The sequence below is a fragment of the Saccopteryx bilineata genome, chromosome 9 (assembly GCF_036850765.1).
Source record: "Saccopteryx bilineata isolate mSacBil1 chromosome 9, mSacBil1_pri_phased_curated, whole genome shotgun sequence".
Taxonomy (NCBI): Eukaryota; Metazoa; Chordata; class Mammalia; order Chiroptera; family Emballonuridae; genus Saccopteryx; species Saccopteryx bilineata.
The window spans coordinates 45,619,567-45,638,620 of NC_089498.1; the positions used below are offsets into that span (position 1 = coordinate 45,619,567).

Below are 19,054 nucleotides of genomic sequence, written 5' to 3' on the forward strand. Positions count from 1 at the left end.
CTTTTCAAGGGCCTGCTTCCTTTCTAGTGATAAAGACTAACTGGAACTTTAAGGAAATACACTCAGTCGGGAGAGTGTATTTGGGCTTATGGAAGTTCTCATACTCTCTGTAATCATGGAACCCTCCAGGAAGAACTCCATGTTCATAATAAAGCTCTCTGGTTCTCACTTCCCCTCCCCTTAACTTTCTTTTTCCTTCTATAAATACTACACACAGGCCACAGTGTGCAGGTGACTTCCCATGTCGGCATGCACTGGGTTGCAACCCTTTCTTTTTCCTGAGTAAATCCTTTTTGGTGAAAAACACCTAGTTGATATTATTTTTTAATCAATACTAGGATCAGGATCTTGACTGTTTTATTAGGAATTAGCTTCCCCCACCAAGATCAGGAAGGCAGCACAACCAGGAATTTGTCACAATTATGGAACAACTGCCATCAGGAACCCGCTATAATTAGATGACCATCACAGAAAAGTGGACACTTCCACAGTGATGGTGCTGGAAGCATGGCCTACATCTCATGTTCATCATTCAAATTTTGTGTGAGAGTAGAGCCCTAGCCAGGAATCTCAGTTGTTTAGATTGCCGTTCTATATGCCAAGGTTGCATGTTTAATCCCCAGGGTGCACACAAGAATCAGCCATGAATGCATGAATAAGTGGGATAACAAATCAATGTTTCCCTCTCTCTCTCCCTCTGCCTTCCTCTGTCTCTCATATCAATCAATCAATAAAAAATAAATTGAATGTTGTATGAGGACATTAGATTGGAAGAACTCAAATGTAAGGCAGACCCTAACTGCAGGTGAGCCTGAGAAATATAGTTTTTAGCTTTTCAGCCCCTGCAGCAGAAAGGCAGACAAGAGGTAAGCTAAAATGGATATTCAAGCCTCTTGGTTGTTAATAAGAGACATCATTAGTCACGCACTTGAATGGCTATCATTGATAAGATTGAGGGAGCATTTGAGATCTTGTTCCCTGGTATTTGTCACTAGTTAAATAAACTCTTATAAAAATTCTCTACAGGTTTGGACATCTCTTAGATTGACATTTACTTGGTGCAGTCAGCAGGATTCCAAAGAAGCCCACCCAAGATCACCCTTTGGACCTGGACCCAGTGTTAGGTATAAAAAATGGTCCATTATGCCCCACTGGCTCCTTGCTTTGCATTAGGTAAAGTTGGGTGCCTTTCTCTGGGAATTATAGGCCTCCTTGCTTTCTGTAGCAGACAGTGGGACACAGTGTAACCAGAGAGCCCAGGCCCAGTCCAGTTACTCTCAAATTCCAGCATTTGCAATTTTCAATCTTTATAATTACCATTGTCCCTTGCCATATCATGGTTCACTTTTCGTGGTCTCACTGTAGCATAGATTTTTAATTTGTATATATCTAATTTTCTATCCTGGATTTTTTTGCTATATCACGGCATTTTGTGGTATACAGGGGTTTTGTTTGTTTGTTTGTTTGTTTGTTCTACAGAGACAGAGAGAGAGTCAGAGAGAGGGACAGACAGGGACAGACAGACAGGAATGGAGAGAGATGAGAAGCATCAATCATCAGTTTTTTGTTGCAACACTTTAGTTGTTCATTGATTGCTTTCTCATATGTACCTTGACTGTGGGCCTTCAGCAGACCGAGTAACCCCTTGCTCGAGCCAGCAACCTTGGGTCCAAGCTAGTGAGCTTTGCTCAAGCCAGATGAGCCCGCACTCAAGCTGGCAACCTCGGGGTCTCGAACCTGGGTCCTCCGCATCCCAGTCCGATGCTTTATCCGCTGCGCCACTGCCCGGTCAGGCAGTGTTCAGGTATTTTTATATATTGATTATTTTAATTATTTTTGCAGTAAAATAAGCATTTTCTAGCCTAAAAAATTGAAAACAGTATAAAAAATACAAAGAAATATTAATTAAAACATATTAGTATTCACTGCTGAGTACCCATATAGAATTCTATGTTGTTAAAATTACATAGGTTTAAGAGTGTAGAAAGAGTTTAAGAGTATAGGAAGTGTTTATAAGTGTGGGGAGGGTTTATAAAGCCTTAAAAATAAATAAATAATAAAATAAATATCAGGTCAGATTTTTTTTTTTTTAATTTTCGCTGTTTACTTTTTTTTTTTTAACAGAGACAGAGAGAGAGTCAGAGAGAGGGATAGACAGGGACAGACAGACAGGAATGGAGAGATGAGAAGCATCAATCATTAGTTTTTCATTACGCGTAGCAACACCTTAGTTGTTCATTGATTGCTTTCTCATATGTGCCTTGACCACGGGCCTTCAGCAGACCGAGTAACCCCTTGTTCGAGCCAGTGACCTTGGGCTCAAGCTGGTGAGCTTTTGCTCAAACCAGATGAGCCTGGGCTCAAGCTGGCGACCTTGGGGTCTTGAACCTGGGTCCTACCACATCCCAGTCCGACATTCTATCCACTGTGCCACTGCCTGGTCAAGTCAGATTTTTGCCTATCATGGGAGGTTCTGGAACCTAACGCTCGTGATAGACGAGGGACCACTGTATAGTCAATCAAGTGGATGTAATATTTTCTTATTTTTTTAATTTGCATTTCCCTAAAGACTAATGATAATGAGCATGGTTTCATATTGTTATTTGTAACCCATATATCTTCTTCGCTGAAGTGCCTGTTCAAAAGTTTTATTCATTGTTATTGGGCTTTTTGTCTTATTATTGAGTTGCAAGTTTTTAAAAAAATATATTCTGGATAAAAAGGCTTTATTGAATCATTGTTTTGCAAATATTTTCTCCCCATCTATAGTTTGGTTTTTCATGTCTTAACTTTGTTTATTTTTTATATATATAGCTTAATTGGGGTATAATTGACATACAGTAAACTGCACATATTTAATTAAGTTTACAATTTGATTATTTTATTTTATTTTATTTTTGAGAGAGTCAGGAGAGAGAGACAGAAACATCATACTCTGACCAGGTAATCAAACCAGCAACCTTCGTGCCCCAGGATGATGCTCCAACCAACCGAGCAATCTGGCCAGGACTTAATTTTTATTGATTTTTTTTTAGAAAGACAGAGAGAGAAAAGGAGAGACAGGGGAAGGGAAAGGGAAGCATTTGTTGTAACACTCAGTCATGCATTTTTTGTTGCTTCCTGTGTGTGCCCTGATTGGGAATCAAACCTGCAACCTTATTGTTTCAGGACAATACTTTCAACTGACTGAGCTAACCAGCCAGGGACTGATTATTTTTAAATTTTTTATTTCTTAATTTTAGAGAGAGAGGAAGGGAGAGAGACAGAAACATCTATCTGTTCCTGTATTTGCCCTGATGAGATCAAATCCGCAACGTCTGTGTATTGGAATGATGCTGTAACCAACCGAGCTATCCAGCTAGGGCTGATTAATTTTTACATGTGAATACATCTTGAAAATATTGCCCTGGCCAGTTTTCTCAGTGAATAGAGTGTCAACCCAGTGTGCGGACATCCCAGGTTTGATTCCTGTGTGGGTACACAAGAGACGCGACCATTTGCTTCTTTTCCTCTCCCACAGCCAGTGGCTCAATTGATTCCAACATTGGCCCTGGATGCTAAGGATGGCTCAATTGGTCCAAGCATGTCAGCCTCAGGTGCTAAAAATAAGTTGGTTGATTTCAGCATCAGCCTCAAACAGGGATTGCAAAGTGAATCTCAGTCAGGGAACATGCGGGAGTCTCACTATCTCCCTTCCTCTCACTTAAAAAAAAGGAAAGAAAGAAAGAAAGAAAGAAAGAAAGAAAGAAAGAAAGAAAGAAAGAAAGAAAGAAAGAAAGAAAGAAAGAAAGAAAGAAAGAAAGAAAGAAAGAAAGAAAGGAAGAAAGGAAGGAAAGAAAGGAAAGAGCGAGAGAGAGAGGAAGGAAGGAAGGAAGGGAGGGAGGGAGGGAGGGAGAAAGAAAGAAAATATCACCACAATGGGAATAATAAACATATTTAGCAACCCCCAGTTTCTCATGCTACTTTGTACTTTTTCTCTCCTGCTCTTTCTTGCTTATTAACCTACTCCTGAAATAAGCCAGCAAGAGGCCCCATCTTCTATGACTCCACTTATAGGGTATTTGGGAAATGGCAGAATGGTAGGGACCCATGTCAGATCAGACTGCTGGGACATGTTCCAAGTTGGCCCACACTGATTCCAGAAACCACTCAGTTTGGGCCAATCCTTCCTCTATAAGTTGACAGTGACATAAATGGAAATCACCAGGCCATCTGACTGACCACCTGTTGGGTTTATTTTTCTTACTTTATTGATTTTCTATTGTTGCCATAATAAGTTACCACAAAGTCAGCAGTTTAAAACAACACAAATATATTAGTTTACAGTTTCTATATGTGAGCAATTTGAATGGGTTCAAGTGGATCCTCTGCTAAGTATCTCATAAGGCCCAAATTAGGGTATTGTCAGGGGTTGCCTTCCCTACTGTAAGCTCTGGGGAAGAATTTATTTTTAAACTCATCCAGGTTGTTGTCCAAATGTTTCTTTCTTCACTGGGTGTCTGACAGGAATGGCTTGGTGTTGTTTTTAATTAATTTTAAAATTATAGTTGATAGCCTGACAAGGCGGTGGTGCAACAGATAGAGCGTCAACCTGGGACACTGAGAACTCAGGTTCAACGCTCCCAGGTCACTGGCTTGAGGAAGAGCTCATCCAGCTTGAGCTCAGGCTCCCCAGCTTGAGCACAGGGTCGCAAGCTTGAGTGCAGGATCATTGACATGGCCCCATAGTCACTGGCTTGAGCACAAGGTTGCTGGCTTGAGCAAGGGGTCACTGGCTTGGCTGGAACCCCCAGGTCAAGGCACATATGAGAAACAATCAATGAACAACAACGCAATTACGAGTTAATGCTTCTCATCTCTCTCCCTTCCTGTCTCTCTTGCATGCACACACATGCATACATACACACAAATTATAGTTGATGCACACATACACACAATTATACATGTTATTTTCAGGTATACAATATGGTGCTTAGACATTTATATACCTTACAAAGTGATCACCCTTTTAAGTCAAGTACCCATCTGACCATACATAGTTATTGCAATGTTATTGACTGTATTCTTTATGTTATACTTTACATCCCCATGACAATTTCTATAACTGGCAGTTTATACTTCTTAATCCCTTTCCTCTTTTCCCCAGCCCCTACCCCATTCTATCTGACAACCATGTTTGTTTTCTGTATCTATGCCTGCTTTCCGTTTTGTTCATTTATTTTGTTTTTAGATTCCACATATAAGTGAAATCATCCAGTATTTTTATTCTCTGTCTGACTTATTTTACTAAACATAATTCCCTCTATGACCCTTCATGTTGTCACAAATGACAAGTTTCATTCTTTTTTATAACTGAGTAATATTCCATTGTAAATAAGTACCAAATCTTTATCCATTCGAGTATTGATGGACTACTATATGACTCAGCAATCTTACTTCTGAGTACCCATCTGAAGAACACAAAAACACTAATTTTAAAAGACATATGCATCCCTATGTTTATTGCAGCATTATTTACAATAGTCAAGATATAGACCAGGTGTAGTCAACATTTTTATACGTACCGCCCACTTTTGTATCTCGGTTAGTAGTAAAATTTTCTAACCACCTACTAGTTCCACAGTAATGGTGATTTATAAAGTAGGGAAGTAACTTTACTTTATAAAATTTATAAAGCAGAGTTACAGCAAGTTAAAGCATATAAAAATAATTACTTACCAAGTACTTTATGTCAAATTTTTGCTAAATTTGGCAGAATAAATCTTTATAAAACAACTTATATAGTTAAATCTATCTTTTTATTTATACTTTGGTTGCTCCACTACCACCCACCAGGAAAGCTGGAGCGCCCACTAGTGGGCGGTAGGGACCAGGTTGACTACCACTGATATAGACAAAAGGGGGCTTTACTCCAACATGCTGCCCGCATCCCTTCTCACAATTTCCATGTGTACTCCTCCCAGCAGCCCTCTCACACTTTAAATCTCTGTCACTTCTCCCTCTGTCACAGCTCTCTGACTCCAGCCTCAGAAAGTCCTCTGCTTATAAGGGCTTATGTTACTAGATTGGGCTCACCACTCAACTCATGTTAATCTTCCCGTTTTACTGTCTGAAACTTTAATTACATCTACAAAATCCCTTTTGTCATGGTATATGCTTCTGTCACTCACATCTGTCTTCTCATCCACCTACCAACTGTCTCAGACCTTGCTTCATCTTTCGGCCACCTAATTTGGCTCATACTCAACTCAGCCTCTCAAGGAAGTAAGACGCCCACAGGGGGGTGGCAATGTTCTGCTACCACACTTATTGGTGAGTTGTTAGAGTTCCTTATATATTCCAGAATTAAGCCCCTTATCATATATGCATTTTGCAAATATTTTTTCCAGTCTCTGGTTTGTCATTATTTTCTTACCAGTGTCTGTCAAGAGAACTTTTTAATTTTGAAGTTCACTTTATTAATATTTTCCTCTATAGCTTATGTTTTCTGCGTCTTAGCTAAAAAATATCTGCTTAACCCCAGATGACAAGGATTTTTCTCTCAAAAGCTCCATAGGTTTAAAATTTATGTTTAAGCCTATCATTAATTTTGGGTTAATTTTTTATATGGTGTGATATATGCTATGGGAGGTTTGGTTGATTTGTTTGTATACAGATGCTCAATTATTTCCATTCCTTTTGTTTTCTATTGAATTACCTTAACACCTTTTGCTAAAATCAGTTGACCATATATGAGTGAGTCTGTTTCAGGACTCTATTCTGTTCTATTGTTCTATATATTTATCTTTCACTAATTTACACTCTTGTTTTGATATCTCTGCTTTATCATAAATCTAGAAATCAGATGGTGTAGATTTTCTAATTTTTTATTTTTCAAAATTGTTTTCTCTGCTTTCCATATAAATTTAGATATCTATTAGTTTCTTCAATTCAAAATAACATCTTATGCTTTTGGTTGGGATTTTATTGAATCTACAGATCAATTTAGTAAGAATTGATATCTTAAATTTTTTGAGTCTTCCAATCCATGAAAATATATATCTATTTTTATTTTATTTTTATTTCTTTCATTAATATTTCTTAGCTTTCAGCATATATATCTTGCATACATTTTGTTAGATTTATTCCCATGTTGTTCATATTTTTTGATGGTGTTGTAAGTAGAACTTGTATATTTTTAATGTTTAATTGGTAGCATATAGAAATATAGTTGGTTTTTTAATAATGAGCTTATTTCCTGTGATATTATTAAAATAATCAATTATAATAGATTTTTTGTAGATCCTTCAGAATTTTCTCTAAAGACATTATGTTGCCTGTGAATAATACAATTTTTTTTTCTTTCTTCCTTTTTCTTGCCTTACTGCAGTGACTAGAATCTCCACTACAACGTTGAGTGGATATCTTTGTTTTATTCCCAATCTTATGGGAAAAACATTCAGTCTTTCACTATTAAGTATGATACTGACTGTCCCTTACTCCTTTTCCTTTCCTTGAATGTGGAAATGATGCCTGGAGTTCTGACAGCCATTTATCACTAGTAAGAGAAAACTTGTTTTGATATTGTTGAGACACTAAACTAAAGCAGTAGCCATCTCCTCCAGGTTTGTTGTTATGTGAGGGAGGGAAATCCCTATTGGGGGATATATTATTTTTGGAAGCCAAAGGTATTTCTAAGTAATATAGTCAGTGATTGCCTAGGATAGGTGAAGGCCATTAACTCAGTCAGATCATTTGAGATTGACTAGACATCCAGCATCAAACGATTATTTAAAATTCTCAGTGCTTCTGACACCATTAGGCTGTTACTACAATGTGAAAAGAAATTTTTAACAACATATTCTGGCTACATGTGTACTATTTTCTCAAGAAAACTCTAGGGTTGACTGCCCCTCTGCCCATATGCATTCCATGAGGGCAATCATAAATATACTGCTCACAAAAATTAGGGATACTTAAAAATGAATATGAATAATAAATTTAGGAAAGAATACAAAGAAAAAGAATATGAAGCTATAAAATATCCCCTAATTTTTGTGAGCAGTATATAATACACAGACAGATATAGAGATATATAGATAGATGATAGATGGATAGATAGATAGATAGATAGATAGATAGATAGATAGATAGATAGATTTTTTTAAGTGAGTGGAGGGGAAATAAAGAGACAGCCTCCTGCATGAGCCTTGACAGGGATCCACCTAGCAACCCTGTCTGGGGCTGATGCTTGAATCAACTGAGCTATCCGCAGCACCTAGGACCGAGACTTAGACCAATCGAGCCATTAGCTGCAAGAGGGGATGAGAGGGAGAAGAAGGAGGGGGAGGGAAAGAGAAACAGGTGTTTGCTTCTCATGTGTGCCCTGACCAAGAATCAAACTCGGGACTTCTGCACTCCAGGCCAGGGCCTAGGTAGATAGATATTTTAAGTAATTGTCTCACGTGATGATTATGGAGGCTGGCAAATCCAAAATCTGTAAGATGGACTGGAAAGCTGGATATGCTGGTAAGGGGCAATGTTGCAGTTCAAGTCTACAGACTTCTGGCGAAATTTCTCTTACTCAGAGGAGTCTTTTGTTCTATTCAGGCTTTTAACTGATTGGATGGCCCACTCACAGTACAAAGAACAGTCTGTTTAATTCAGAGTTCACTGATTAAATGTTAGTCTTATCCAAAATCACCCTCATAGAAATACTCACAATAATGTTTGATCAAATATTTGGGTACCATAACCCAGCCAAGTTAGCACATTAAATTAACAGTAAGTGCCTAATTCTTACTATAAAATCCTTTTGTGTTTAGAATAGCTAGACTGATTTGCTTCTCCTATACAATGAACACTGATAGATATAAATATCAATCTTCTTGCAATATATCTGAATTCTTCTCTTTGCTAAAGTTGAAGTGAGTCAGATAGATAACCTGGGGTGAGGTCGGGTCCAGGTCCAGATCTGCTAATTACTAGGTATGTGACTGATAATTCATCTAACCTCTCTGTACCTCACTTTTATCTGAAATAAGGATAAAAATAGCACCTGCTTCACAAGGTTATTAAAATATGCAGTTATTTAATACGTATAAATTCATCACCCACTTGAGCGTAATAATTTCTCCAAACACTAGGATATAAAGGGTTCTTGGCAAGTCTTCCCAAAGAATTCTGGCCCAGGAGAGGAAAAGGGCAGTAGGAATCAGGAAGGTAACAGAAACAGGCAAATAGACTCAGGCTGTAGGGGAATGTAGCTAGCTACAAAAAGGTTTCAAGAAAAAGAACAGAGAAACTTGTTTTTATATTGTTGTCAAAGAACACTCAAGTACTAAAAATTTGTCTATCTTAATGGGAAATTGGGACTATTTATTCTAGACTCATAATTGATATTTCAAAATCTTCCAGGCATTTTGTAACCACCAATGGAATCATTGATTCGGATAAGGATCAGCTAAATGATGCTAAACCTTTGGGTGAAAAGTTGTTGAGACAGAGGATAATCACATAGTATCCAGTATTATCTCCCAGGTGACATTAGTTAGAAGGAAGAAAGGAAACCTCTAAAATGGAGAAATCTGGTAGGCTCAACTTTAACCCAGTCTCCAAAAAGGAGACAAACTGACATCATGTTCTCATGAATGTGATGCACTGAAGACACATCATCTTTAAGTTACTCTTGGCAAAAATGTTTAAGTGGACTTTAACTCACGAAGAAAGAGTCAGATAAATCCAAGCATATTCTACATATCATATTCTACAGAACAACTAGCTTGGACTCTTTAAAAATGTCAATGCCATAGAAGAATAAAACAAAGCAAAAAGGCTATGGAACTAGCCTGACCAGGCGGTGGTGCAGTGGATAGAGCGTCGGACTGGGATGCAGAGGACCCAGGTTTGAGACCCCAAGGTCGCCAGCTTGAGCGCGGGCTCATCTGGCTTGAGCTAAAAGCTCACCAGCTTGGACTCAAAGTCGCTGACTCGAGCAAGGGGTCACTCGGTTTGCTGAAGGCCCGTGGTCAAAGCACATATGAGAAAGCAATCAATGAACAACTAAGGTGTCGCAACAAAAAACTGATGATTGATGCTTCTCATCTCTCTCCGTTCCTGTCTGTCTGTCCCTATCTATCCCTCTCTCTGACTCTCTCTCTGTCCCTGTAAAAAAAAAAAAAAGACTAAAAGTAAAAAAGGCTATGGAACTGCTCCAGATCAAAGGACAGAAGATGTGACTTTCATACCTAGATGTAATGCACAGTCCTTGTATATATATATACACACACATATATGTGTATAAATCATTAAGCTCAAGTGGGTGATATACATATATAAATATATGTGTGTATATATAGAGGATCCTTGGGTTACAACACAGTTCTGTTCCTATGACAGTGATGTATCACAAATTTTGCTGTAAGTCAAAACACAGCCTAAGTCACTTACTTATCCTAACAGAGTTGTAAAATCATAATCTAGAACATAAAAGTACAACTAAGCCACAGAAGAAGGAAAAGATCATAAATATACTGTACTTTCCACTGTACTCGAGTAAAAGAAAAAAGTGACAAAAAATTAGTGTAAAAAAATTTCTTACCTTTATTCCTGTGGTTGGCTTGCACACTGGAAGGCACATTGAAAGGTGGGAGAGAGTGACCTATTGGGAGGAGGAAGCTGGAGAGGCCAGAGCACCCAAAGAAGGTGCTGGAGACACTGGGGCAGGTGAATCAGGATTGCCTAAGGACCAGGCAGGAGACGCTGGAGATGACTCTACCTGTACTACAGGTGTTTCATCTGGAGAAGCAGCTAATTTAGAGGGAACAGGATCTGTTGCAAGCCTCTCTACCTTCTTAAAGAATTTTTCCAGGATAGTCTGGAATATTGATGACTTCTTCATTTCCAAAATCTTGCAATAGCATTGCAAGGCATCCATAAGAGCCGAAACACCCACATCTCAATTTTTTTAAGTTTTTACGGGAATGAGCGTCGTAAACTCAAAACGTCGTATGTCTAGATTGTCGTAACCCAAGGACCTCCTGTAGATATATATACACACACATATATATGTGTATAATTTCATTAGGCTCAATTAGGTGATATACATATATATTTTTTTAGTAAAAAGCTATTATTTGTATAACTGGATAAATTTGAATGTGGTGTACATGTGAGATAATATAGCATTGATAATGTTACTATATGTTAAAATTTTGGAGTACTGTAATTTATGTAGGAGAATGTCTTTGTTTTGGGGACATTCAGAAGAATTATTTAGGTCTAAGTTACCATGATGCTTGCAACTTACTTTCAAGTGAAAGAAAGAGAGAGAGAAAGGGAAGCAGAATGTTAACCCTGGTGAATCTAGGTGAAGGGAATATGAGTGTTCATTGTACTAACTTTTCTATTAGAATAAAAATTTTCAAAATAAAAAATTGAGAGTAAGCTGGCCTGTGGTGACACAATGGCTAGAGTGCCCACCTGGAACACTGAGGTCACCAGTTCAAAACCCTGGTCTTGCTGTATGTCTAGGCACATATGACAAGCAATCAATGAACAACTAAAGTGAAGCAACTGTGAGTTGATACTTCTCACTCCTTCTATTCTCTCTCTGTAAAACTCAATAAATAAAATCTTTAAAAGAAAGAATTTTTAAAATTTTGGCAGTAAATCAATAATTTACAATAATTTTCTTTTTAAAACTTCTACCACATTTCAAAAATTGTTTTTTTCTGCTCCGTGGAGAATTAGCCAGGGATACATTCAACAATTCATTCAACACTTAATGAGTGCCTATTGTGTGCTAGGCACTGGGTAAATAAACTGTGGCAAACAAAACACAAAAATCCTTGTACTCATAGAACTGACATTCTAGTGGAAAATGTTTCTCACCCTGACAGTCCTGTTTTTCTCCACACCAGCACCTTCACCATTGGCTATAGGTATGTGGCAGAGACTGCTAGTGGCCTAGGCTATTTTTATTCTCTACTTCTTTAATAACAGAACCCTGATTTAACTTCAGGTGTGTAAAGCCAGCAGGCACGGCCACCATCACAGCCGCCAGGCCCATGCAGGTTCGCACTGGATTCGAACAGTCGGTAAAGAAACAACGGAGCCAAAAACTGATGGGCCATCTTCTTTAATTCTAGCTTGCACCCGGCGGGCAAGTAAAAACACACACTGGGCTCCAAAACCCACTCACATTCAGTGCTCACAAAGCTACTGACTTATCCGAGTTTCCTAGAATCAAAGGTTTCTAGCTCACCAGACTTTATTCACCTCCATCTCCTTCCTCCTCCCTGCAAAAACTCTGCATAAACTGGCTTCTCACTCAACACTCCGCCATCTTGGCTGCATCTCCTGGCCTCCTCCACATGGCCTCCTTCTGCTCTTCTCCTCTAATATTAATCTCAGGAACCAAGAGAGCAAGCTCCCGTTTTATAGTGTAGATTCATAACCTTTAATCCAATATACAAAATAGGGAAGTTTCTAATACAAAGTCACTTATCTGGGGCATGATGGGATTGCACCACCCCACATCAAAACAGGTGGGAAAGGTTTAATCCTAAAACCAAGCCCCATGCTACAAGGATTCTGCCTGCCCACAGTCCGCCCCCAACACACATTAATATCACCTGGGTGACAGCTTCTATGTGGGCAGCGCCATCTTTAACAAAGTGACCATAATATATTTTATCTGTCCAACAAGGTGGCAATGCACTCAGCTAAAAGATATTTATCAGCCTTCTTTACAGCTAGGATAGCTAAGACAAAATAAGTTCAAGTCTTTGGGTGGGGCTTCCAAGAAAGTTTCTTAAAGGAAATAGAATGCTAGCAGGTGCCTTTATGCCCTTGACTCCTTTTCATGTAATTTCTGCTTTGAATATGGCTTGGGCTCCAACAGCCACAGAGAACAAAAAAAATAATCTTGAGAATATCTGAGATTGGCAGAGCGAAAGCTGAAAGAAGCCTGGATCCTTGGTAACCCTGTGGGATTGAGATACTAGCCCTACCTCTGGATTTGTTTTACATTGTTGAGAAATAAACCTGTACCTAACAGCCAGACTCTCTTCTGACAGTCAAATAGCATCCACAACTGACAGGACAGCAATCAGAAACACCGATAAATTAGTCAAGAGGCAATGGGGGAAAGTGACAATGATGGCCATTGTTTACTGAGTGCTATCTACATGCCTGGCATTAAGTATTTTTCATACATTAACTTTGGGGGGCGGATTCTTTCTTTTTTTCTTTTTTGTATTTTTCTGAAGCTGGAAACGGGGAGAGACAGTCAGACAGACTCCCGCATGTGCCCGACCGGGATCCACCCGGCACGCCCACCAGGGGGCGATGCTCTGCCCCTCCGGGGCGTCGCTCTGTCGGGACCAGAGCCACTCTAGCGCCTGGGGCAGAGGCCAAGGAGCCATCCCCAGCGCCCGGGCCATCTTTGCTCCAATGGAGCCTCGGCTGCGGGAGGGGAAGAGAGAGACAGAGAGGAAGGAGAGGGGGAGGGGTGGAGAAGCAGATGGGTGCCTCTCCTATGTGCCCTGGCCCAGAATCGAACTCGGGACTTCTGCACGCCAGGCCGACGCTCTACCACTGAGCCAACCGGCCAGGGCTTTACTTTTTAAAATTTTAATTTATTGTATTAACATGGTTTCAAGTGTCCCACTCAATATAACACCCTCAACCCCCCCCCATCATGCCCCCATGCCCCATGCAGTCTCTCTCCATTCCCATTTCACCCCCACTGATCCCTCTCCCCCTACCTCCATTCCCCCTTTCCCTCTGGGACTTGCTGCCCTATTATCTGTATCTATATATTATGTATATATATAATTTGGCTAATCTCTTCACCTTCTTTGATCCCATCCCCTCATCCCCCTTTTCACTGACAGCTGTCCTTCTTTTCCTTGTGACCTTGCCTCTGTTTTTATTTTGTTGCTCAATTTATTGTGTTCATTAGATTCCACATATAAATGAGATCATATGGTATTTGTCTTTCTCTGCCTGGCTTATTTCACTTAGCATGCATAAATTTCTAAATTCTCACAAAAACTCACTTTAGATAATGATATAATACCCACAACAGATGGACATGAACCCACGATACAGGTGAAGACACTGAGGTACAGAGCAGTTGAATCATTTGTCTAAAGTCAAACAGCTAACAAATGGTGGAGCCAAGCTATGACCCAGGCTATCTGGCATCTGGGCCCATTCTCCAACAGCAAACTACACTGCCTCACAAACAAGGGGGGATCCCTGGGAGAGTGTTATGGGCTTACCTGGGTTCCCCTGATAATTCACTTATCCCAGAAGCCACAGTGTGGTCTCCTCCAACATTGGCTGTGACTTGGCCATGTGATTGGCTTTAGACAACAGGATATTAATGTGGAAACTTGATTAGTGTTTTGTGTATTGGGGGCTGAGTTCCTAAAAATGCTGTTAGGAAGGAAGCCCAGCCAAGACTACTGAATGACGAAAAGCCATCAGGAAAGACAGTGCCACCATACAAGCATCCCAGCTTCCCCCAAGCACCCAGTCAGCCCACAAGCCGACTACAGCCTCCTGAGTGAGCACAGGAGAGACTAGGAGAAGAACCACTCAGTCAACATTCAGAATCTTGAGAAATAATAAGTCATTGTTGTTTATATTTACCAAGTTTTAAGGTCATTTGTCATGAATCAATAAATAAATGAAACAGGCAGACAGAGATATAGAAAGTGACCTGAGGAAACAGAGAAGAGACTATTAAAATTCATTAACCATTTATTGAAGCCTCATGACCCATAGGTCCCAGGAGAAGCTAGGAAAGAAGGAAGAAGGAAATCAGAATGCCCAAGGAATCAGACAGTTCCTGCCTTCAAGAAGCTGATATTCTCTGGCCCAAGAAGATTCCTTCCAGACTCTACCAATCAGATGCATCCACCTAATCCTGGGTTCAAAAGTGAGCCACAAGCTTTCTGGTGGTGATGGCCTCCTCACAACATGCCTCTCACTAAAGATTTCCTTCATCCCTCTCCAGAAAAGAAGAGAAGGTACAAGAAGCGCCTGATGCAGAGCCCTAGTTCTTACTTCATGGCTGTGAAATGCCCAGGATGCTATAAAATCACCACCATCTTTACCCATGTGCCGACAGCAGTTTTGTGTGTTGGCTGCTCTATTGTCCTCCGTCAGCCTACAGGAGGAAAAGCAAGGATGACAGAAGAAGTCCCCTTTAGAAGGAAGCAGCACTAAAAGCAAAAACACCCTGAATTGAGATGAGAGAGAACCATCCCAATAAACACATTTTGGATGAAAAAGTGAATCACAATACCCCAAAAATAAAAACATATATCCACATAAAAACTTATACATGCACCGCCTGACCAGGCGGTGGCGCAGTGGATAGAGCATCGAACTGGGACGCAGAGGACCAGGATGCAAGACCCCAAAGTCGCCAGCTTGAGCACGGGCTCATCGGGTTTGAGCAAGGTCCACCAGTTTGAGCCCAAGGTTGCTGGCTCCAGCAAGGGGTCACTTGGTCTGCTGTAGCGCCCCCCCCCCCCCCTGTCAAGGCACATATGAGAAATCAATCAATGGACAGACAACTAAGGAACCGCAATGAAGAAGTGATGTTTCTCATCTCTCTCTCTTTCTGTCTGTCTGTCCCTATCTGTCCCTCTCTCTGACTCTCTCTGTCTCTGCCAACCCCCCCCCAAAAAAAAACTTGTACACATGCCCTGGCCAGTAGTCTCAGTGGTGGAATATTGGCCTAGGGTGTGGATGTCCCAGCTTCAATACCCAGTGAGGGCACACAGGAGAGGAGCCCATCTGTTTCTCAACCCCTCTCTTCCTTGCCTCCCTCTCTTTCTCTCTTTTCCCCTCCTGCAGCCATGGATCTATTGGAGCGATTTGGCCCCAGGCACTGAGGATAGCTCCATGGCCTAGCCTCAAGCACTAAGAAGAGCTTTGTTGCTGAATAACGGAGCAGCACCCCAGATGGATAGAGCATCACCCCCTAGTGGGTTTTCCCGGTAGATCCAGATGGGTGCATGGGGGAGTCTGTCTCTGCTTCCCCTTCCCTCACTGAAAAAAAAAAAACAAAAAAAAACCTTGTACACAAATGTTTATTGCAGCATTATTCATAACAGCCAATGAGTGGAAACAACTCCAAAGTCGACCAACTGGTGAATGGATAAACAAAATATGTTATATCCATACAATGTAATATTATCCAGCCATAAGAAGGAATGAAATGCTGGCACATGCTACACAACATGGATGGACCTTAAAACATTATACTAAGTGAAAAAAGCCAGACATAAAAAAACCATATACTGTATAATTCAATTTGTATGAAATGTCTAGAATAGGCAAATTCTATAGAGATAGAAAGTAAATTAATGGTTGCTTTGGGCTGTATTCAGGGAGGGAGGTGGGAAGAAATGAGGGGTGACTGCTAAAGCATATAGGATTTCTTTTGGGGATGATGAAAAAATTATATCTCAATAAAGCTGTTACCATAAAATATATAATAACATGTCAGGTAGAAATTAGGAGTACAAAATACATAAGACAGACTTGAATATGAAGTCTGGCTTTCCCACGTGCAAATTGTTTGAGCTTGATTAGGTTGCTTTGTTTTGCTGATCCTCAGTTTTCTCATCTATAAAATTGGGATAAAAATACTGCCTACTTTCTAGAATAATTGTGAGAACTAAATGAAGCAAATAACACTAGTTGGGAGAAAACAAGTGCTCAATAAATGTTGGGGTATGTTATTCTTTTAATAAAAGGTGAGCTGCCTGACCAGGCAGTGGCACAGGGATGGGATGCAGAGAACACAGCATCGGACTGGGATGCAGAGAACCCAGGTTCGAGACCCCGAGGTCACCAACTTGAGCGCGGGCTCATCTGGTTAGAGCAAAAAGCTCACCAGCTTGGACCCAAGGTCGCTGGCTCGAGCAAGGGATTACTCGGTCTGCTGTAGCCCCTGGTCAAGGCACATATGAGAAAGCAATCAATGAACAACTAAGGTGTCACAATGCTCAATGAAAAACTAATAATTGATGCTTCTCATCTCTTCGTTCATGTCTGTCTGTCCCTGTCTATCCCTCTCTCTGTCTCTGTAAAAAAAAAAAAAAAAAAAAAAAAAAAAAAAAAAAAGAAAGAAAGAAAAAGAAAAAATGGTGAGCCACAAGAGAAATGGCCACAAAAATGGAGAGCAGTCAGCTGGTGGCCTTTGCAATAGAAACTTCTGGTTTGGGGGGAGATTGTGAAGGAGGTTTCTGGAGTCTGGTTCCGATCATCAAAGGTTCTGAGCAGCTAGCACAAGGTTTTCCCCTCAGAGAAGCCTTCGAGGTGTGTTTGGGTATTATCCCAGGTTATTAAATTTATAATCTGCTTCTCTGCTCTCCCTGATAATCTATGAGCTTCCCAAAGTTTTTAACTGGATGTCCTTCCTGCTCAAATGAGCCATTGTAGATTCTGTTGTTTGCAACTAAGAGCCCTGATGGATACAAGCAGAAAGGGGCTTGTTCAAGAGACGGCAATGAGGCCATGTGGTAGCAGAGGAGGAGTGAAGAGGAAGATAGGTTAGAAGGCCTGGAAGGGCCAGACCTCAAATAGCTGTGTAAGGCATAGCAGAGTTTGGATTTTGTTCTGAGTGAACTAGGAGCCATGAGAACAATTTGAATAGAGGGGAGACATAGTCTCTGACTGTGTGTGAAAACATAGTAAGCAGAGGGCCAACCAGCATGGACGCTGCGGACACTGCTGTGATCATCCAGGTAGGAGGTGACCACAGACAGGACCAGGCTGGGGTGTGAAGAGAATAAGAATGCATGAATTTGGAAGCACTTTGAAAGTCCCGCTAGCAGGATTTGCTGATGAATTTAAAATAGTATGGTGGTGGTGGTGGTGGTGGTGTGTGTGTGTGTGTTACGGGGGGTAGAGTGGAGGAAGAATTAGAGAGAGGGAGAAAGAAAGAGAATAAGGTTGGTGAAAGATAACTTAATTATTATAGTAGGCCTCAAATACATCAATGAGAAAAGGAGAACAATGTTTACTGCATAGGGTCATGTCGGGCAGATAAAATATATTATGCTCACTTTGTTAAAGATGGTGCTGCCCACGTGGAAGCCATCACCCAGGTGATATTAATGTGTGTTGGGGGCGGGCTGTGGGCAGGATCCTTGTAGCCTGGGGCTTGGTTTTAGGACTAAGCCTTTCCCACCCTTTTTGATGTGGGGTGGTGCAATCTCATCATGCCTCAGATAAGTGACTTTGTATTAGAGACTTCCCTATTTTGTATATTGGATTAAAGGTTTTGATTTCTACACTATAAAATGGGGGCAGAACAGGAGCTTGCTCATGGTTCCTGATATTATCATTAGAGGAGAGAGCAGAGAGGAGAGCAGAGAAAGGCCACGTGGAAGAGGCCAGAAGAAGCAGCCAAGATGGTGGAGTGTTGAATGAAAAGCCAGTTTGTGCAGAGTTTGTGCAGAGAGAAGGAGATGGGGAACAGAGGTGAATAAGTCTGGTGAGCTAGGAACCTTTGATTCTAGGAAACTTGGATAAGTCAGTAGCTTTGTGAGCATTGAATGTGAGAGGGTTTTGGAGCCCAGTGTGTGTTTTTACTTGCCCGCCGGGTGCAAGCTAGGATTAAAGATGATGGCCCACCAGTTTTTGGCTCCATTGTCTCTTTACCGACTCTCTGAATCCAATGCAAACCTGCATGGGCCAGGCGGCTGTGATGGTGGCCGTGGCAACTGGCTTTACAGGTCATCATAAAGAGTCTATATAATTGTGGATATAAGGCTGTAAAGCCAGAAGCCAGGGCCAGGGCCACCATCAGAGCAGCCTGGCCCATGCAGGTTCGCATTGGATTCGGACAGTCGGTAAAGAAACCATGGAGCCAAAAACTGGTGGGCCATAGTCTTTAATCTAGCTTGCACTTGGCGGGCAAGTAAAAATACACACTGGGCTCCAAAACCCAGTCACATTCAGTGCTCACAAAGCTACTGATTTATCCGAGTTTCCTAGAATCAAAGGTTTCTAGCTCAACAGCCTTATTCTCCTCAGTTCCCCA

General features: G+C 40.8%; 1 protein-coding gene across 1 annotated transcript; it reads left to right on the plus strand.

Moving 5' to 3' along the window:
• Positions 1–14,970: 14,970 nt before the first annotated feature.
• Positions 14,971–15,219, plus strand: LOC136313001 (small ribosomal subunit protein eS27-like). Its single transcript, XM_066243054.1, has one exon. The coding sequence runs from the start codon at positions 14,971–14,973 to the stop codon at positions 15,217–15,219; it is 249 nt and encodes an 82-aa protein (XP_066099151.1).
• The last annotated feature ends 3,835 nt before the right edge of the window (positions 15,220–19,054 follow it).